Source organism: Saccopteryx bilineata, chromosome 1 (assembly GCF_036850765.1).
Source record: "Saccopteryx bilineata isolate mSacBil1 chromosome 1, mSacBil1_pri_phased_curated, whole genome shotgun sequence".
Classification (NCBI taxonomy): Eukaryota; Metazoa; Chordata; class Mammalia; order Chiroptera; family Emballonuridae; genus Saccopteryx; species Saccopteryx bilineata.
Genome location: NC_089490.1, coordinates 258,550,688 through 258,573,546, shown reverse-complemented (window position 1 = coordinate 258,573,546; position 22,859 = coordinate 258,550,688). Strand labels below are relative to the sequence as shown.

Here is a 22,859-nt window from a genome sequence, read left to right as displayed (position 1 = left end):
GCAGCGCGGGTCTTGGGGGCCCTAGTCCCCAGGGCTCTGCCCAGCTCGCCCGCCCCAGGCTGGGACCCGCTGTACCTTGTGGGTGAGGGAGTGCTGCTTGAGGTGGTGCGGCTGCACGAACTCCATGCCGCACTCGGAGCAGATGTACGGCCGGATGTCCTTGTGCTTCATCATGTGGTTCTGCAGCTGGCTCGGGTACTGGAAAGTCTTGTTGCACTCAGAGCAGTTGTACTGGATGGGTCCGCGGTGCGTGGTGAGGTGCCTCTTCAGCTGGGCCAGCGTGGGGAAGTCGAGGCCACACTCCACACAGATGTTCTCGCGCCCGCTGGCGTGCTTGGCCTCGTGGGCCTTGAGCTCGCTCGGGTAGGCGAAGCCCCGGCCGCACACGCGGCAGTTGTGCGGTTTCACCTCGCTGTGCTGCATCATGTGGCGCTTCAGGTGGCTGGTCTGGGTGAAGGCCTTGTGGCACACCTGGCACTTGTGGGGCCGCGTGCCCTGGTGGGTTAGCATGTGCGTGTGCAGGTGGCTGAGCTGCTTGAAGAGCTTCCCGCAGCGGCTGCACGCGTGCGGCTTGATCCCGCTGTGGCCCAGGATGTGCGTCACCAGGTTGTACTTGGAGGTGTAGGACTTCTCACAGTTGGGGCACTGCCAGCGCTTCTGCGCCCCGCCCACGTCCACGTAGTAGCTGTCGTCGATCTGCACGTTCACGTCCACCCTCTCCACCTTCTGCTTGGTCTCCTCGCTCTCCTGGGGCTCAGCCTTGCGGGGCAGCAGCGGGTCCGGGGGCTGCTTGGGCAGGAAGGCGTGCCGGCTGAAGGGGAAGGGGGAGGCTGAGGGCACGAAGAAGGGGAACATGAGGCCCGGGGGCACTTTGGGGTAGTAGGGGTAGGGCGTGGGCAGGAATGGAGCGGGGGTCGTCTGGGGCCACACGGCACTGGGCTTCACCGGCTCCTGCTTGACGGGTTTGCCCCCCAGGTGCTCCAGGGTGCGGTAGAACTGGAAGCCCACGTTGCACAGGTCGATCATCTGCGAATCGTACTTGGGGCGTGGGGGCTGCGGGAACAGCAGAGGGAAGTTCGGGGTTCCGTGGATTTTGCTTTCCTCGGAGTGGAGGCCAAGAGCGACTTCCTCAGACGGGTGGTTATAGGGCATCTTGGTGGGCATGCTCTTCCGTTTCCGAGACCCGCCTCCTTCAAAGGCTCCCGGAAATCCGTCCAGGTCTCCGGGAGGAGGCTCATACCGGAACTGGGAAAAAGGGCCCCGAAGAGCTTCTGGGAAGGGGTGTCTTTGGGGTGCTTTCCCTCGGGAAACCACTGGCTGCAGGCAGTGGGGATAGGAGGGGGTCCTCTTCACACCCAAATTGAAATGCACATCCTCATCTTTGATCATCTTCATTTCCTTCTGCATCCTTTGGCAATTTTCCTTTAAAGAGAAAGAAACTTATTGTTTGAAAAAGAATCCTTTTTTTCCCATTACCAGGTTTTGGCTATATGTCAGTGCTAATTTATGAAGAGCAATGCTTGCTTAACACTAGCCCTCATTTATCCTAGGGCTGTTCAGAATACCACTGTTTTTATCCCTGGCAAACCTAGTTACAAATGTGGATGGCACTGGCCTCCTGGAGTGGGACCCTAGGGCTCCAGTAAACACTCTGCCACAGAACCTTAGCTGGGAAGGGGGAGGGTGGGAGCTGTGGGAGCAGAGTAGATTGGGAAGAAGAAACCTGAAAACTCATTGGGCTACTGTCCCCACTTAAGATGAGGGTATCACAGCCCACAGAGATGAAGTGGCATGTTTAAGTCCCCCAGCACAGCTACTGGGTACAGGAGTATGAACTGGGGCATATTCTGCTGCAACTTTTCAGCCTGAGACAGAATTATATATGCTAATGGTGACTTAAATGTGTCTTTTAAGGTTGTTTTTTCTCTAACGGAACCAATGATTTACACTGCCTCACTCTGTCTGGTGGCCTTTGTTGCTGGAGGGTGGGGATATTCAAGGCCACACAGGAGAGGGGACTTGAATGATTAACTTAGATCTCAGATTTTCTGAGTACCCCAAGCAAAATGTGCTGCTGGTATTTATTGAGTGGATGAGATCAGTGTGATTAAGAAAAGCATATAACCCAATGTTACAAAGTCATCTGGGCATTTGTGCTTTCTAATCTAACACCTGAAGCAACTTCAGTGGGGAAATTTCAGGATTGTGAGTCTCTAAAACCACACTTGCATCTTTCACTTTACACAGGCGTCAGAGCCTTTGGCGACTCCTGCAGTACCAGGCATTTCTCTGCTGAGCCAGTCACTGCCAGAGGCTGTGGAGCCATGGTCTAAATTAGGCGCCATGCTTCCTTTCATGTGTCTCCTTGCCATTTTTTCTCCTCTTCACATGGATACTGGTGGGAAAATCTAAGTGGCTGACTCCACAATTTCAGTGAAAGCCATTTCTACCTAAGTCTTCTGAGTTTTAATGGGATTGGTTGCTTTTGCTCATTAGAGGATTCCTCAGAGCCAGTCAGCCTGCCCAGGCAAGATCTGATCTCAGGCCACTGGAGACAGGGCAGAGATAGGGTCCTGGACTAGACGAGAGCCCTGGCCCTCGGGAATGGCTACATGCTGAGCAATATAGGCCGAGGGGCCCAGAGGTAAGGCCAACAACGTCCACTGGTTTTCGGTAGTTCCTGGTAAGTTAAATACAGTTTTTACCTAGATATTCCCAAATCACATGTGTGTGTTTATGAGAGGTTTGAGAACTGCAGCACAATTTTTAAAAAATGGATCTTTTTATATTAGATTACCAATTCCATACACAGACAATCCAATTGAGAAAAAATTATGTGCTCTTATTATATGAATATTTGGGCATTATTTAAAATTATGCAAAAGTGTCAGAACTAAAACATAATTATCTGTTAGTCTGAGTTTATGTAAGGGGAAGATAGCCCTGTCTTGTCTTCATTCCATGGATTTTGGACTTAGTAATTAAGAGAGAGAGCTTGCATGTCCAGAAAAGGAAGGTCCAGCCTTGTGTCCCACCCTTCTTCTGCTTTTTTCTAAAATTATTAGCTAAATGCTAGGTCTTCCACCACTGCTGCCTCAAGTTACCAGGCACTTGTAGGAAGTGATAAGTGCAGAGGAGGCTGAAACAGCTAGCTTTATGACACTGGGAGGTGTGTGGGAAGGGTATCAAAATGAGGGGTATTGTGCTGTCACTGTCAAAAGGACCAAGACAGGATGGAGAGGGCAGAGGCTCTTGGGTGGTTTTTCATGTTTAATAGATTGTCTGGGGGTTTGCAATATAGCAAGTTCTGAGCCTAAAATTCATATAAAGTTATAGAGGTTGTGGTCTGTCCCAAGAAGTTGTTGCTCCTCTGGAAATAATTGGCTTTCAGACTAGGCTAATGTGTCCTATTGAAATGGAGGGAAAATGGCAGCTCCTTATTTAGAAATTTCACTTTGGCCACAGTTGGTTTTATAGCCTCTGTGGGGATAAGATCCTATTTGCAAGGAGGCTGCTCAGACTGGAAAGAATCCTTCCAGGCTTCAGGTGACTCCAGCAGACCACAGCTGAGTCCATCCAAATGCAAATTGGTCCTGTCTGTTTTATTCTGATTTGGTGAAAAGAGTCAGTTGATTCTTATTTTATATGAGAGAGCATGATTGGAAAATTAAGCTCTGTAATATAAATATTGGAACATGGGTCAGGACTCAATGGACTTTTTTGTGTGTGTTTTATTGTTAAGAAGGTATTTGAAAATGTGTGGCTAATGATGTCTGGAATCTTTATATTATGTTTTGGTTCTTACACTGGAAATCTACTTAATTAAAAAGAAATGTTATTGTTAATTTTGAAAGTGAAGGTATTTCAGTTTATACACATAATTGTTAACCTTTGTTTAGTATTTTTATTTTTAGTTGTGACATAGTCTACTAACTGACTCATCTTAATATATTAGGAGCAACATTTATAATATAACCTTCATTTCAAAAGCATATTTATTTTCAGTGTCTGCATTTTTATTTTATCACCATTGACCTAGTAAAGCAAAGAAACATTGTTGAACAGACATGTTTTTTAAAAAAAAATAAATGGCAGAATTACGTTCCCCAAACCTGGTCTTTACTTATGTACATTTAATTTCCTCCGTATTTCAGTATAATAAAAATTTCCCCCAGTTCTTGACTTGTGCATATACACACTTAACTCCTAAAATAGTAGTTTTTAACTCAGGGGGTTTAAAAAGGCACTGGGATCGATCCATGGATATTTTTCCAGATCTGTAAAACAGCAGTCCCTTTCTGACTAACAATCTTAAGGAACACAGCAGTCCCCACAGGGGTCAAGGAGAACTAGATCTGCTTCCTCGCGGCAGCAGTAATAAGTTGCTGCTACTTTTTACTATCCCTGTCTTCTGAGCACAGGATGCTAAGGCCAAGATGAAGGGAGTAAAAGAAAAGCACCCAAAAAGCAAATCCATATTGGGGATGAGGAGTGTTGAAGGGAAGAGCATGAAAAAGATGTCTTCTTCAGGACGTAATTTATCTTGAAATCAGTCAATTTAAAACTCTGAGCAGCTTCTGCAAAACCATGACTAGACCCCTAGTAAACACGCTCCCTTCTATTTCTATAAGTAGGTCCACAGATATCCATGACAGATCTGAGATTCCTATGGGGGCAGCAATGATCTACTTGGACAAGGCACACCTTCCCCTGGTCAGTGATCTGGCTGCTCCCAGAAAACTGGCAGGTTGTAGGATAGTTCTCCATCGGGACATGCTGATACAGTATGCAAAAAGAAAAAAGAATTAAAATTATAAAAGTACACAGCTTCAGGATAGTGGGAAGCGCATTGGTTCGGAGCCTGAAGATCTGTGTTGGAACGCTGGCTTTGTGTGACAGTCGTGAGGCACTGAGCACATTTTTTTTTGGAAAGTTTGATTTTCTCATCTATGAAAGGAAGCCCAGGATATCCCCATTGAATTGTTGGAGACTTTAAGATAGAGTATGTATATGAAAGTGTTTTAAAGACTGCACGGTGTGGTGCTCTTGAGGAATGAGAAAGAGTGGACAGGAGAGAAGGGCTTTGCCCATTTATCCTGAGTTGCTCTTCTCATTAGAGTGAATGTGAACCACACTCAAAGAGCCCAGTGGGCAAGGCCGGCGTGAGTTTCTTCATTCAGTGTGGAGATCAACAAGGTTCTGCAACCCAGTCATAAAACAGATGCCCAGAAAGTCCAGTGAGCAGTAGGAGATAGAAAGACCCCTGGATTGAGAATGTGAAACATAAACCAAGAATGGGTAGTCACCCTGCATCCTTTCACCCACAGGAAACAGTTTATCCTTTGTACTAACGTGGGGTTGGGGAGGGAGAGGCCTTAGAATTTTATTGCTATTGTCAGAGAATGTTCTAAGTTCCTGGCTTTCTTCTACGTATATTCAATCACCAAATCCAATACGTTCTACATCAGGAACAAATTATTTGAAGAGTAAAATATCAGGTTGATCTGTGTTAGAAGAATTTGGGATTCAGGGTGTCTTCTTTAACAGGTGTATATATACATGAGAATTAGATATAAAAAAATAGGGAATGAATGGATTTTAAAAACAAAAACAAAATCTCCTCTTTGCACCACAATGAACAATTAAAAATACAAGGCCTAACCAATATGAAACTACATTTAGTTTTGGGGGGAAATGCTTCTAATAATACCCTTGAATTGGGAATTCACCTACTGCACCAAAATATAAATATTCCCCAGATAAAATTACTGGTATTTTGTGGTTCTCATTTGATTTGAAGGTCATTCCAGTAAATGCTGGTAGAAGAATCACAGTGAGTCAGCCTGCCAGGGGCAGACCTATTTATCTCCTTTCTGTTCATCCTGACATTCATAAAAAAACATTTTCTCACATTCTGTATTCCTTGAATATTTCTAGTGTTTCACTGGAAAATGTTACATTTTTACTATCAGAAACACTGACTTTCTTTTTAATTTGAGAGACTGGTCTACTCAGCAAAAATGGAAGCAAGGAGGAGGTAAGATTCAAGGAAAAGTTTAAGAATAAGAAGCAGTGCTAAGAGATGCAAAGAGTAGGGACTTGTCAGAGGACAACAGGAAGGCAGGATGGGAGACATTTGGACGGACTGCCAACCTCTCTGTTCAGACAAGGAGATCTTGTTAGTAAGACTCCTCGGACACGGGGTTTTATTGGGTCACCTGGTTCTTTCTGAATTTGTGATAACAGAAGGAGACTTTGAGTCTTAGAATTAGACAATTTAATGATTCAACATAATTGTCTTAATATATCTGAAACTGTACTGCTGAGTTCTTCATCTGCAGATATTAGTACCTAATCATTCACTCTTGTATTCCTGCGGTTGGCAGGAAAGGAGGGTCTCTGCGCACATCTGGAGAGGGAGCAGTATGTTCTCAGGGAAGTGAATGGTTTGCCCCGTCACTCCTGGGTCAGTAGTAGAGCCATGAAGAGGGGACCAGATGCTTGGTAGCCAGACTCCAGGGCCTTTCCAAATGCCCTTGTGGCCACCATTTAACTTATAAACCTAAATTCTTCCCATTTTATTATAAAAAGTAATCTGTCAGCCCACAGCATGACCTGAGCCCCCTAGGAGGTCAGAAATATTAATGAGACCTGTTCATATGTGAGAAATCAATTGAACTCACATAATTTATGTTTTTAAGTTTCTAAATACCACAAAGATATAATATAGTTATGGTGAAATTTACTTTTCCATTGTTCAATATCCATAATGAGCATGCATATATACCATTTTAAAAAATATATATTTAAAGAGCCCTTATTAAAACAACAACAAATTCAGCTACTAACTTGCACAGGTTAAATCAGTGGTCCCAACCTTTTTTGGGCCATGGACCGGTTTAATGTCAGAAAATATTTTCATGGACCGGCCTTTAGGGTGGGACGGATAAATGTATCATGTGACCGAGACAAGCATCAAGAGTGAGTCTTAGACGGATGTAACAGAGGGAATCTGGTCATTTTTTAAAAATAAAACATAATTCAGACTTAAATATAAATTAAATGGAAATAATGTAAGTTATTTATTCTTTCTCTGCAGACCGGTACCAATTGGCCCATGGACCGGTACCAGTCCGTGGCCCTGGGGGCTGGGGACTACTGGGTTAAATGGATACATGATTTACTTAGTAAAGTACTGAATGCCTTGGTCTAGTTTCTGGAAAGCAGGAATGAATATAATTACTTCAGCACTGGAGCAGCTACTAGTATGTTGAGGTTATCTCTGTCCTCATGGTCCATTTAAAGGAAGGAAATGAATTGGAGATATGAGTTAGCAGTTCTCCTTCCCAACCCCCAGAGCTAATATAGTTCTTGTGGATGGAGTCCTACTTTCTTTGGGGGAAATGTCCTTAGAATGTATGTCTTTTTTTTCCTTTATGTTTATAGATCAGGTAAACTTGATATACCCACTGCTAGCTAAGAAAATACATATATACATGCATATTAGAAAGGCTCACTTTATCCACCTCTGAGGGTGACAGCATATTGGTCTGGTGGCCCTCAGAATTGGTAGACAGTGCCAGAAAATATGACCCTCCGCAAGCAAAAGTGTTAAGAGTCAACACATAACAGAAATTAGCCATCTGTGGAAGATATCCATTTTGAAAGTATAACTCAAGGCAATATTTTGGGGGGGGAGGGGAGTGAAGAACTGTTATATTTTGATTGTGGTGGTGGTCACACAACTCTATTTGTCAAAACTCATAAAATTCAAAGCATGAACTATATTGTATGTGCATTAGAAAATAAGTTTAAAATATAAAAAAACATACAAAAAAAAAGCTACTTTGCACATTATCATAAAAAGAGTAACAAAGGATATTTGGGAAATATCCCATAACAATCAAGGCAACCAGACTCTACCCTCTGATCAGTTCCTATCTATGGAATTTATCTAGTAATATGCATATGGCTTATAAAGAGGAGAATTGGGTTATAAAATCAATAATATTAATTTCTGCTTTATCCAAAGGGAAAAGCTTTAAATGGCAGAAAACGTCTTCTTCCTTTTTTCTTGTATGTATTCTATTCAGCAAGAATATTGTGAGGCAGGGCTGGTGCATTAAGTTATCCTTCAAGGTCTTCTCATCTTTGGCCCTGATTTTATTCAGTAAACAATCTTCTATAATTGCTCCAACAGTCTTTGATATGTAAAGTAGTCTACCATCTGTGGACAAGATTCTAATCATTAGAAAATATACTGCTACCCCTTGTAAATCAATAGATTGACATTGACATTCAGGTCCATAGGTCATTCTTAGAATCATTTTCCCTAAGCCCAACTAATAGAGTGCTCTTACAAAATGAAACTCATAAATCTCCAAACCCGCGGGCCCGATTGTGAGTCATGGTAACCCCACCAGGGACTGCTATCCCATGAAGTCTGCCTGAGCAGCTAACTGTCTTCTTTCTGTGATACTTTTTATTGGCTGTATCAACCAGACTGTCCCAAAATTCTGTGGATTGGAGGCAGAGAGAACCTCACCTACTAGAGGTTTTATAGAAGCCTAGAGGTGACACTTTCCTTTCCACCAGAGCTGTAAAAAAATCCCTCACTTCTCCAAAGTCTACCACATTTGTTTGATGTTCCACTCATTGGTCGAGCCCCGTGTTGCGCATCACTTTTCTCTGTGGGTGGGTACCGTATATTTTAATAGAAGCTGGTTAGAAAGTCAGAAACTTGCCTGGTGCCTTATATGTTGTTGGAATCCAATAATTATTTGGGAGTTTATTTGACAAATATCTATTTTCTAGCTTGCTCTTGCTCTCTGATTCCAAGCAGAATTTTGGTATTACCTGAAAAAGTAAAATAACTGGTTGACTTTGCCTATCCCGGTTACCTGCAAGTCAACTTCTTATCAATAAACTGCCAAGAACATCTCCAGTGAGAAAGGTGGTTTAGCTAAATAAGGTATAGCAACAAGTAGGGCAGTGCTCTTCAGAAAGCATGCCCCCAGCCCCTTGCTTCATTCTGGCTCAGTATCCTTGACCAGTAGGTGCCATTTTCTTTTGACCTGAAAGGTAGAATGCCTTGTTACACTATAATATGAATAAATATGGGAGGGCTCCAGAGGTGCAGTGATCAGATGCCACTAAGCTTCTGAGGGAGTATGTCACCATTGAGTAGAACATGCCCACATTCTAGCAAACAATAGTGTCCCCACAATTTTTCTCACTCAACAACTGTAAGTTTCCCCATGACCATCCAGGAAAAGGTCTGTTAGCTTTATGGAAATGCCCAGCCTAATGAGCAAATGCATCTGTGACCTCATCTTTTTAAAAAAAAACAGAATAGTAGATAGAATTTCTACTCTATTTCTGCCTTCTGATGAGTGATCACTCTTCTTTTTAAGTACCTTTTCTCTCTTACACTTTATACTTCAAGATCTTTAAAAATAATTTATTCAATTTATTGATTTTAGAGAGAGAGAGAAAGAGGGAAAAAAATGTGTTTGTTGTTTCAGTTACTTCTGCATTCCTTGGTTGGTTCCTTTATGTGCCCTGACCAGGGACTGACCCTGCAACCTTGGGATATGGGGATGACGCTTCAGTGAACTGAGCTACCCAGTGAGAGATCGTATAGTTTAAGATCTTGATTGACCTGCTTTATATTGATTTTTTTTTCCTATTGATTCTGCTTGCTAAAATCATTCTTGAAAAATATATATACTTACGAAATATATGTACTTAGCTCCTCAGGTACATGTGCACACAGCCTATTTTTCTAGAAGAAAATTACCAGAATCTGGCAATATTGCTTGCCCTGGGAATGAATACTACATGGCTGGGGGAGGAAGGCTTGAGAGCCCAGCAGCCAAGTTATCAATGTCACAGTTTATAGGGAAGTGCCTTTGCAGCTGTCCAGGTCCCTGTGTGGACACTTTTAACTATATACCCTTTCAACTTAGACTTTTGGAGTTGTGACTGACTTAACTATTCAAATACTTGTATTAAAAATAAATAAAAATTCACATTGGCTTTCAAACAGCAAACATTCAGACAAAACTAGTCTTAGATTCTCCTCTTTTTAAGAATTCTCTCAAAGCATTTGTTTGGACCACTCACTTTTTCTGCTCAAGGTCTTTTGGTGACCCTGGCAGAGGTCCCTCTGGTTTGTACAATGGGCATGCAGTGTTATGACGCAGGCTTATGTCATCAGGGAAATAAGTATAAGAACTGAAAAAACTCCTACTGGGAGAAGCCTCCCTAAAGGCATGCACTTGAAAACCCCTTCCAGTGCCTCCTCTGCTCTTGTGCCATGCTGGGGATCAGGAAGACTATGTCTCATGAGTCAGTGTCTGGCCTCAGGGAACTCACCATCTGGGAGAAGAAAGTGACAAGCAGATGTGGATAAAAATGTTCTAAGAGCTACAATGGAGGAATCTTGAATAGATATCTTGATTTGCTGAATATGAGAGAACAAGAAGAATGATATTTCTTTGACCAACATAATTTGTTTTCAGATCTGGTTCATCTTGCTTTTTATTTTATTTATTTATTTATTTATTTTTATTTTTATTTTTTTGCATTTTTCTGAAGCTGGAAACAGGGAGAGACAGTCAGACAGACTCCCGCATGCGCCCGACCGGGATCCACCCGGCACGCCCACCATGGGGCAATGCTCTGCCAGCCAGGGGGCGATGCTCTGCCCATCCTGGGCTTCGCCATGTTGCGACCAGAGCCACTCTAGCACCTGAGGCAGAGGCCACAGAGCCAACCCTAGTGCCCGGGCCATTTTTGCTCCAATGGAGCCTTGGCTGTGGGAGGGGAAGAGAGAGACAGAGAGGAAGGCGTGGCGGAGGGGTGGAGAAGCAAATGGGCGCTTCTCCTGTGTGCCCTGGCCGGGAATCGAACCCGGGTCCTCCGCACGCTAGGCCGACGCTCTACCGCTGAGCCAACCGGCCAGGGCCTCATCTTGCTTTTTAGATGCAGATATATTCCAGAGGCTATCCTAATGGTCTGCTATATGTTGTGTTTAGAGAATGGCCCTGAAAGCAATGTTCACATTCCCAAGAAGGAATTTTTAACCTAACTCATCCTTTTTCTATACCTTAGGTGCCTATTGTGATAAAATGTAATTTACTCCAGGATTTGTTATTGCTTCAACACATCTCTAATTCTTGGATTGTCCTTTGTCAATTTCCTTTTTCTAGTATGTTCTCTCCCATTCACTCCAAATGTTAACATTATGAATAAGAAAAAGAAAAGGACCAGGAGTTGATTTGCCAAGACCTTCCACCTTGATCATTCATTCCTAGATGGTTTTTGCAAAATCTTGTTCATTGTTTCTTAGAAATGGCTATGAGCTTTTCTCCTTCTTTCCATTTCCATATCTAGAACTCTAGTTCAAGTGGACACCACTTTACCCCTAGAATACTTTCACCAGTTTCCATCTACTCTTTCAGATCTTTCTTCTCTTCCCTTCCAAATCCCTCAAATATCAATGCCAAATCCATCTTCTAAAACTTCATCACCTTTTCTAAGACAACTGGAATAATAGTGTGTAAAGATTGCTGCTGTATATAGTATGGAGATTGCCAATTGCTGCTTCAATATTCATTTCTCTTTATCCTTTCAGAAACAGAACGTTGATTTTACTTGTGGTAACAATGTCCCAGCAAAAACACTAGCTTTCCCAGACGATCTTTCAGTTAGGAGTTGCTCTTTGCCACAGTTCTGGCTAGAGACTTCTGAGAAAGCTTTTGCATTCTTTTGTGTGTGTGTGTGTGTGTGTGTGTGTGTGTGTGTGTGTCTGTGTGTCTGTGTGTGTGTGTCTGTGTGTGACAGAGAGAGACAGATAGGGACAGACAGGAACAGAGAGAGATGAGAAGCATCAATCATTAGTTTTTCGTTGCGACACCTTAGTTGTTCATTGATTGCTTTCTAATATGTGCCTTGACCGTTGGGCTTCAACAGACTGAGTGACCCCCTGCTCAAGCCAGCAACCTTGGGCTCAAACTGGTGAGCCTTGCTCAAACCAGATGATCCTGCGCTCAAGCTAGCTACCTTGAGGTTTTGAACCTGGGTCCTCTAAGTCCCAGTCCGACACTCTATCCATTGCACCATCGCCTGGGCAGGCGCTTTTGCATTCTTAATGCTGAAGCCTCCCGCTAGCCTTTCCTGTCTTTCTTCTTTCTGCCTGGAATGTGGCTCTGAGGCTGGATGTAGCATTGTCTTAGTGGAACTGCAGAGCAACCCAATTGATAATGCCCCCCACAAGATATAGAAGAGGGGAAGAGGGAAAGTGTCAATGTCTAGCTACTGTGCCCACTTGGTACTGATTTTCTTGTTATTTGAGAAAATGCATCCTTTACTTGGTTAAGAAAAATGTATTCAGAGATCTAGGGTTTGTAGCTAAACTGAAAATGTACCTGAAACACAAGCAACTCAAATGTAAACTCTACTCCCTGACTTACAAAGTCCTTGATAAGCAAGTTCCACTTAAGTCCCCTTCTCTCTAAAATCTTCCTAACCCCAAACTTTCACTATTCTCTTCATGACTCTTTGCCTTTGCTTAGATCAGCCAGCTCTTAGGGACAGTCTTTCCGTTGAGCCATCCCATTCTCTCAAGCTGAACTTAAGTTTAGCTTCTTCCTGGAAGCCTTCCCTCCCTAGTCTTGTGCCCAATTATCTCTCCTTTCTTTCGAAGGCTATTGCATCATCTCACAGTACCCTGGGTTAAATACAGGTTTCCCCCTGTATTACATTCTGGTTATTTCAGGGTTAGGTTTTGTTTTCCCAACCAGCACATAAGCTCCTTCATCACGGGATTCTATCTCCCATTGCCTCGTGCATGCTACCAGTCATCATGGAGATACTTGTCCAGAGCTGTTGCCTGGTTGAAATTCTGTTAGTATGCATTGCTGTATCTGCTTTTTAAAACAAATTTGTCTGTGGCTTTCAGGGCACATGTGAATGTAGGCTGTATTATCTGGCAAGTTAATATTACCATTGACTGCCAGTTCAGAATCAGTATGAATTAATTTGCCACAGGGAGAAAGTTACAGTAGCAAATGTGATCACTGTGGTTTCTTTATCGCTGTGAGCATTAGGTTGGATGCACATGGTGATAGAGCATTTACTGGGATTGGAGATCAACCTCCAACCCAGTAAATCTGGGTTTTCAGCATTAAGAGGTTATGAGATTAGGACTCTTTGGAGCCCACCTCTCCCTGTCTCAGAAGAAAGCAAAGGCACCAGTTAAAAAGCTAGGCGTGGGCAAGTGGCCACATATCTGTCACCTCCTGCACTGAGCCTGGCAGGATGGCTGTAGTGGCAGGTCTGCCCCGAAGCCTCCTTGGAGGGCAGTGTTTTCCTCCAAAGGCAAAGGAAGAAAAGAGGAGGAAGGTGAGGAAATACCACTGCTGATTAAATCTCTGAGGGTTTAATTACTCTTCTATGAGATGAAAATAATCACAGGAACTTATATTTAGACAGGTTTATCTTCTTCCTTAGGCACTTACTGTATTTTTTGCTCCATAAGATGCACCTGACCATAAGACACACTTAGGGTTTTAAGGAGGAAAATAAGAAGAAAAAAATTCTGAACCAAATAGTGTGTTAAAATATTTAATAAAATACCATATTTTTTGCTCCATAAGATGCACAGGCATTTTCCCCTTCACTTTTTGGGGAAAAAAAGTGTGTCTTATGAGTTAAAAATACGGTAACTGAAAACCAAAAAGGACATCAGTGCAAGGAGGGGATATCCAAGTTCAGAAATGAAGGTTAATGTCATTTCTCAATTTTCTGCACTAATTTTTCTTCAATGAGATGTAACTATATTCATATCCTTGCTTTCTTCCTCTCTCAGACATAAACATACATACATGCACACTCACAAGTGTTGTATTCTTTGTGTGTTTGTTATAGTAACAAAATAGAGTTATAGTCACTATGGAAAACAGTATGGATGTTTCTCAAGAAATTGAAAATAGACTACCATATGATCCAATAATCCCACTTCTGGGTATGTATCCAAAGGAAATAAAATCATTACCTCACAGAGATATCGACTCTTGTGTTCCTTGCAGCATTATTCCACAATAGCCAAGGCATGGAAACAACCTAAGTGTCCATCAATGGATGAATGGAGAAAGAAATGTGGTGCGTGTGTGTGTGTGTGTGTGTGTGTATAATATAATGGGTCGATATAAGGAAATATTATTCAGCCTTTAAAAAGAAGGAAATCCAGTTACTTGCAACAAGATGGATGGGCCTTGAGGGCATTATTCTAAGTGAGACAAGCCAAACAGAGAAAAAGACAAATACTGAATGGTATCACTTATATGTGGAATTTTTAAAAAAGTCAAACTCAGAGAAACAGAGAGAAGAGAAGTGGTCACCAGGGACTGAGGGGGTGGGGGTAGGAAGAAGTTGATAAAAGGGTACAAACTTTCAGTTTAAGATGAATAAGATCTGAGGATCTAATGTAATACATGGTGACTATGCTTGTGACTATAACTCAGGGGTCCCCAAACTTTTTACACAGGGGGCCAGTTCACTGTCCCTCAGACCGTTGGAGGGCCGGACTATAAAAAAAACTATGAACAAATCCCTATGCACACTGCACATGTCTTATTTTAAAGTAAAAAAAACAAAACAGGAACAAATACAATATTTAAAATAAAGAACAAGTAAATTTAAATCAACAAACTGACCAGTATTTCAATGGGAACTATAGGCCTGCTTCTGGCTAATGAGATGGCTAATGTGCTCCTCTCACTGACCACCAGTGAAAGAGGTGCCCCTCCCGGGAGTGCGGCCGGATAAACGGCCTCAGGCAGGCCGTAGTTTGGGGATCCCTGCTATAACTGATAACACTGCATTGTATAATTGAAATTTGCTCGGAGAGTAGAATTTAAATGTTCTCACCAACAACTGGGGTGTGTGTGTGGATATGTGGAGTGACGGATGTGTTAAGTAGATGGGAAGACATTTTCACAATGTATACAGGTATCAAAAAGTGTAAAGTTGTACACTTTAAATATCGTACAATTTTATTTGTCAATTATACCTAAATAAAGCTGAAAAAATAAGGTGTTTTCTTCAAGGACAGTTTTTCCTGATACCTTAAATAGCACAGGTCTGCCTTATGAGATAATAATCCTGAATCTAGGAATTGCAATAACTTCTTTATTTGGTGTTTTAACCTCAGTTTTTAAAAATTTAATTAGCAAAACAAACAATAAAGAAGGAAAGTATAAAATAACTGTTTCTTTTGGATTTTCCATGAGCCAGACCTTGGGGCAAATGCCCGCAGGACCATTTATAAATGTCTGTGAGTTGCTTCAAGGCCCTGCTGAGGAGTCTCAGAGGCGAGGGCCCACTGGGCAGTCGCTAGGGTGGAGGGAGGGTTGGAGCTCAGGAGCAAAATCATTGAGGCCTGCGGGCCTTGTAGGTTTCCTGAAGCCTCAGGAATTCAGGAGTGATAGTCAGGCTGCCCCCACAAGTGAATCTCCAATGGGTTTATTGCCCATCACAAGAAAGGCTTATGGGGGTGAGGAGAGAAGGAACACTCCTGCATAAATGTATAAAATACAATACCTTTCCTCAGGGAGCTTGCCATCTGGTTTGAGCTAGAGAGTACAAAATAACCGATTCTGAGTTGGAAGGGACCTAGAGGTCTAAAAACATAAACCACATTGTATGTCTCTTAAACTTCAGAGTCTTGGTTCCACATTGATGGGGCTGATAGTGCCCCCTTAGCAGTGGATTAAATGAGATCATTTATCTTGCAGAGTGTATCTCTGCATGCAACAAATATAGTTCAATCTGCTTTTACTATTATAATTATGACAAGTCAGTGAATCATGTTCAATAAATGATACTGACAATGGGTTATCACTTCAGAGTGAGTTGGTCAATGAGGTCAAAGGGAAAGAAGATGAAGGCATTCCAGAATTAAAGCACTGAATATAAGGCATGCCATGTGGCTTCTGGTTACGGTGGTTTTCTGGGCTATCCAATCAGGGAGTATCTCCCATGTGTCTTCAGCTTATAGAAACTTGGCTTAGGCAAAAGTGAACAAGGAGAAGACATCTGATCCCAACCTGTTGCTAGCCCTGAGTGCTAGCAGGGCTTATGAGCAAAGAGGGAAAGTGTGACCCATAACAATGATGTTATAACCACTCTATCTGAAGTTATGTAATAGAAAGTTACAATGCTCCCCATCGTCCAGGTCTTTCTTTCACAGCTCCAAGTTTTATTTTCCCGGTAGGACTATCACAATGCGTTCCTTCATTTATTCTCTGTCTTGCCCTGTTAGACCACAAACAACATGAGACCAGGTATCTTGTCTATGCTGTTCACTGTTGTACCCACCTAGAAGAATGCCCTGAATATAGGTCAGTTCATTTGAATCACTTGAGAAGTTTTAAACATACCACATTCTCTCTCTACCCCATCACACACACAGAAAATATGATACCTAGATGCCTCCCCAGATCTAAATTACATATCAGGATCTCTAGAGGAGGAGCCTAGGTATTGGTGTATTTTAAGAGCTCTGTAGGTGATTATCATGGCCACCCAAAGTTAAGAACTACTTTTTTTTTTTAAGGTTTTATTTATTGATTTTAGAGCAAAGAAAGAGATAAAGAAGGGGGAGGAGCAGGAAGCATCAACTCATAATAGTTGCTTCTCACTGTGCCCTGACCAGGCAAGCCCGGGGTTTTGAACCAGCGACTTCAGCGTTCTCTGTTGAAGCTTTATCCACTGTGCTACCACAGGTCAGGCTGGTTAAGAACTACTCTAGGGACATGCTCAGTAAGGCTTTGTTGAATGTAAGTGGCAGAACCTATACACTAAGAGGAGTATGAGTAGGGATTCTGATGGAAAAAGCCCAGTGATTTGCAGTCACCCCTGCCTTCCCTCCACCTACCCAGGCTCCTAGTGATGGGTGTGGGGTGACGAGGAGGTTCTCCTCCATGCCAAGGCAGACTTGATGAAGCACACAGCTCGTGGTAATGGCCGTTTTGGGGTCCACAAAGGGGAGCATCCTGAACAGGTTATGATGTACGCTGGTGCTGGTGCTGGTGGGGGCACCACCAGTGCACCATTTGCATGCAGATGAATCTTAGACTGGAGACCCGTCCCCACCCCGTTTCCTTTACCCAAGCCCCCCCCATGGCCCTGACTACAATGATTGACAATGAGGAAGAGGATGCAAGAAGGTTTTCTTCCTGCATGATTATGATACTTCTGAAAGGTTGAGCTGTGGGATTTTTTTTCTTTTCACTTCTCTCTTGGAAATCACCTCCATATGCTGATTGGACTGTAGTATAAGACTTCTTCTTTACATTGAGAAAGCTTTCCCCACTATACTTAGGCGGCAAAGTGGGACTGCTGTTACTTCAGCTTCCTTAATAGCTTTCAGTGCCATTTATCAAGGTTGATTTTCTTTAAAAAAAATTTTTCCTCCAAATAAACAACTAAATGTAAAATCTTCCCTTATAGTTTGATTGATGGTTCACACCTTTTGGAAAATCTAGCTCATATTTTTAGAAAGAAGCAGCTGGTTCTTTTGACATTTAATTCCAACAGAATGCCTCATTCAATCTTCCCTCTCCCAGATAGAGTACACAGACTATTGAAAAATATTTGGTGACATGTCTCCAAGTGTCTACATCAAGTGTGGAGGAAAGGTAGAATGAACTTATAATATCTTAGAATCTGAGCTGATGACATTGGCATGTCTGGTTTTAAGAAGACATGATTATGGCAGGAAAGGACCTAGCTACTGTTGATATCCACAGGGAGGAAACTTTGAAACTGGGGTTGAAAAATCAGATTTTTTTCCTGAATCATGGTGAGTGTTTTACCCAAAGGGATTTGCTAAAGTCAATGGTATTAGTAGTAATCATGATAGCTCTCTTAACTGAGGACTCACCGTATGCAAGGCTTTTATATATAGAGATAATTTCTTTCTATCTCTATGACTATTACCCTTATTTTATAGACAAGGAATTTGAGGCACAATAACTATAAATGATATGTCTAAGGTTGCATAGCCTGGAAGTAGCAGCTTTTAGCCAGGGTTTGCCAAACAAATACAGTAAAGGGTCAAAGTGTAAATTTTTTTGCTTTGTGAGGCCTACAGTCTCTGCTGAAACTACTCACCCCTGCCTTCGTAATGAAGGCAGCAGCAGTTGCCATGTAAACAGATGGGAGTATCTGTGTTTCAATAAAACTTTACTTATAAAAATAGGCAGTGGCCTGGACCTGGCCTTGAACCTGTAGTGTGCTGACTCTTAGCCATGACACTAAGCTCTCTCTTGAGGCCTATTGCTAGGCTCTTATTTCAATAACTTCTTTCAAGATCTTTCACATTTAATCATGAGCTATTATTATTGCAAACACTCATTAAACCTACTTATACAATGGCTTACTGAGTAAATAATTTAAGGGTTTTGGGTTTTTTAATGAATCACATTCACCAAATGCTAGCAACACTCTAAATGTTATGATGGAAGAGGACTTTTGAATAAGTGGGATTATAAACCACGCAAGGATCCTTCGGGGGAGTGCCTCCAACTACGTCTCAGCTCTCGGGAGTTTGTAAGTTGGCACGGTGGAAGAGGAGTTATGTTTTTGCAGCATCTGCTCTATGCCAGGCCCTGTGCCAGGGCCCTCCATGCTCCCCCACTTCTTTAGAAAATACATGTCACTTATTCCATGCAAGTTTCAAGGTGGTACTGAAAAATACACCAAGATTTTAAAAATGTAAGAAAATGGAGCATTATATCCTGACCAGGCGGTGGTGCAGTGGATAGAGCGTCGAACTGGGATGCGAAGGACCCAGGTTCGAGACTCCAAGGTCACAAGCTTGAGCGCGGGCTCATCTGGTTTGAGCAAAAAGCTCACCAGCTTGGACCCAAGGTCGCTGGCTTGAGCAAGGGGTCACTCGGTCTGCTGAAGGCCCACGGTCAAGGCACATATGGGAAAGCAATCAATGAACAACTAAAGTGCCACAACATAAAACTGATAATTGATGCTTCTCATCTCTCTCCATTCCTATCTGTCTGTCCCTACCTATCCCTCTCTCTGACTTTCTCTTTTTCTCTGAAAATAAAAAATGGAGCATTATATTTAATCCCTACATCAGTCCTGCATGACAGGTGCCATTATTTCAGTTTATAAATGAGAAAGAGAAGCTCAGGGGGGAAGTTACTTGCCTGAGCTCAAGAGAAAATGAGTGATTGAGCTAGCATTTCATCTCTGATGTGCCCACCAATTTTTTGTCTGGTACACCTTCCATTAGGGACCACTGCCATTTTATAGTGGACCGCACACCTTACCTGCTTCATAACTCAATCACTAAGTGAGTTTGGAAAGTCAGTTATATTTGAAGTTCTATTTAGTTCTCTTCTGTGAAATGGAGAATAAACCATAGCATACCCTATTTGTTCATATAGTTGCTGTAAATATCAAGCAAGATAGATAGAGTATGTGATAGATCCTTGCAAACGTGAAACACTTCTGGGCATGTACAGTGGTGGCATCTGTCAGGAACTGGTCATAGTTGTGGTGAGGCAGGCCCTTTCACCTCCTTGCCACATTGCTGGCCACTGAAAGGATTTCCCTGCACACAGGGGACCCCAGCCACTGAATCATTCAGATTGCCCATGTCTGGAAAGGAATTGGCCCCTAGAAATCCCCTGAAATCAGTATAAAGCTCAAGAACTTGGAAAAGGTTACAGAGTAGTCATCCAATTTCTAGTCACATAAATGACTCTTATAAACACACACGTAAGTGTCATCGCCATCCCTCCCCACATCACCTACCCCCCAAGAGACTCTCCTCCTACTTTCTATTCTTCTAGTTTCAAATGGGCTTTTTCTTCTTGAAATGAGTGTAAATTAAACCCTTTCCCCATCACCAAACTCCTGCCTAGTTGTTTCAACAGAGTGGTAGGAAAATGCTACCAATTTTATTCAAAGCCCACAGTTTCAACTCATTGGTTCTGAGGGCCTTTATGTACCTTTGCCTTCAACCTGTGACTTTCAAAACCTTTGGCTAAAAGTTGGAAAGTAGAAAATTTGAATAGTTTGATTATATACAAAGAACAATTTTTGTATATAAAAAATACATAAAATTAAAAAGAAAATGGCAAATTGGAAAAAGTGTTTGCAACATAACATAAACATAGTATTATTTGATATATAAGAGCTTCTACAAATTAATCACAAGTCACCGCTTAAAGTAGAAAATAGAGCCAAACCATCAAAAAGTAATGCACAAGAATAGTTCTAAAGACAATTTAAAAAACATTTTTTTTGGATAGTGTCAAGTAACACCTGACTCGCAATTCTCATGGAATTACCAGTTATGGAAATGTCTTGACAAAAGATACAGGACTGTATCTGGCATATTTAAGATCAGTATGGGTGTGGGAAGGTATGTGATCTCTCTATATAAACCTGCACCTCCCTGAGACATTTTAGATGACTGGAGACAATGATAATGGAGACAAGAATTGGACTGAATGTCAGATCTAAAATTTGTGAAGACAGCATACACAAATATATTCAAGATTTCAACTCTGAGAATTTGAACAAGAAGAGAAAAAAAATGTATATAGTTGATCCTTAAACAGCACAGGTTTGAACTGTGTTGGTCCACTTATATCAATACATGGGTTTCTTTTTCAGTGAATATAGTAAATGTATTTTCTTTTCTTTAAGATTTTCTTCATAACCTTTTATCTTCTCTAGCTTACATTATTTTAACAATACAGTGTATGGCACATCTACAACATATGTGTTTATGACCGTTTCTGTCCTTGAGAAGGCTTCCAGTCAACAACAGGCTATTAGTAGTTAAGTTTTGGGGGAGTCAAAGTTTACATACATGTTTTCAACTACAGAGGGGCAGGGTGTTGGCACCTCTAACCCTTATTTTGTTAGGGAAGAAGATAGAAGTAGCCTCACAATGTTGTTTTGCAATATTATCTGGAATGAAGTATACAAGACCTGAGGCTCATCTAAGGCAAAATCATACTTGGGAAAATCCATTCATGAAATCATGTCATCCAAAGCAAATAACATTTTATAACTAGAGACCAAAACCAAAGTGTGAAGGATATGTTTCTAACCAATATAAAAGTGTGCAGAAATAGCTGTACCTAAATTGAATGAAAATTGTGCGACAAATTGAGGAGGTGGTAAGGAAAAGCCAGTTAAGACACTGATGGGCCTGTTCTGAGCGTCTGAATGCTACATTACTGTATTTAGAAGATTCTGGGTAAAGACTATTTCCTTGGAAGGGTCAGCAAAAGAAAGAATTCTTTTAAGTGCTTTTCTGTAGCCTATTTTCTGTTCCTTGGAGCTCTTGACTTTGAGTATGATTGGGAATGTGCTTTGGTTTCTCTCTCTTCCTCTCTCTGACAGGCTGATTGTGTTAGATTATTAAGCTTCTCTGACTTTCTTATAAAAAGGGTACATTTAATAACATTATTTAATGGGGTATTTGGGAAATTTCCCCTTCAAGTTTTCATATTCATTTGTGCTGCTCGAAGAAATGGTGAAGCTAATTTAAGAGGAATTAATTCAAATGAGTGAAAAAATGGAGTGACTAAATTAAAAATCACCTTTCTAATGAGGGTCTCACCTGGTAAGCGGTAACTCAGTTGGATCTATTTGATAATAACAAATATGAGAGAATTTAATCTAGAGTTTAGGGGATTGTCTATAATTTCTCAAACCTTTAGGTTTTCACAATAAACAGCTATTCTGTGGGGATTAATGGAAAATTCCATGTAAATGGAGAAATGTTCCTGCCTGAGAAAAATGTTGCTTGTTACATCTTCTGGAAGTAATGAGTCCTGGGCCAATTCGTGTGAACTTCATGTGATGAAAGAATGTGCGGGATAATCAAGGTAGTAGTGAGCACCATATGTGGACACCCTAAAACTGACAGGTGACTCAGCTCTCTGGGCGCTGTCTAAGCTGCTGGCAAATGGCAGATGCAATATAAAGCCCACATGGTGCAATGATTAGAAAAACAAGAAGAAAGTCATGAAAGCAGTTGACAAAAACTGGCTATTGTTGATCAAGAAGGATTAAAAGACAAAATGAGTTGGCACCAGAATTAGATTAAGGTGACTTACTCTACACAATTTATTTTTAATGACCTTTATATAATATAAAGTCACTACCCTTGTAAAATTTAATGCTGAAATGTTTAAAGAAGAAAATGAAAATAATCAGTAATACCACTTCCAAGAGTAACTGTTAATATTTTGGTGTGCATGGATATGTTTTCTTTTCTAACTCTATTTACTATGCACATCTGTACAATACACAAATAATACTGCAGTAGACAATTTTATTACATAAATCTTGGTTGAGTCTCTATTTCCTTAGATTAAATTCTCTGGAAATAGAATTACTAAATCAAAGGATATGAATTTTCAGATCTTAATACATATTGCTAAATTGATTTCCAGAAAAGTCACCTTAATTTATACTTAAACTATTCATTTCTTTAAATGTATTTTTTACCTATCTTTTCCCAACTGAAATTAAATAAGCTCCTAAAGTTGAGCCAACATTTTTAATAAAAGGAATAATAAACAATTTCAGCTTTACTGAGAGAATTATTTTATGATATCTATGGTAACTTACACTGAGATAATTATCAAAGTTTTCAAAAACTTTCATGCCCATTATTACATTAGGTCCCCACAAAAACTCCATGAAATGAAGAGAATTAATTATAGAATGTCTTGGAGCATGGAAGAGGATTTCAGATATCATCTTGTTCATATACATATTTTATTCATATTTCAACCTGACAG

General features: G+C 41.3%; 1 protein-coding gene across 1 annotated transcript in view; it reads right to left on the bottom strand.

Moving 5' to 3' along the window:
- Positions 1 to 22,859, bottom strand: part of ZNF366 (zinc finger protein 366) — a 68,869-nt gene that overhangs the window by 19,580 nt on the left and 26,430 nt on the right. The window contains exon 2 of the mRNA XM_066241482.1: positions 76 to 1,422. Within this exon, the coding sequence (XP_066097579.1) occupies positions 76 to 1,407 (1,332 nt within the window). The 5' untranslated portion in view covers positions 1,408 to 1,422. The remainder of the gene's footprint in view (positions 1 to 75; positions 1,423 to 22,859) is intronic.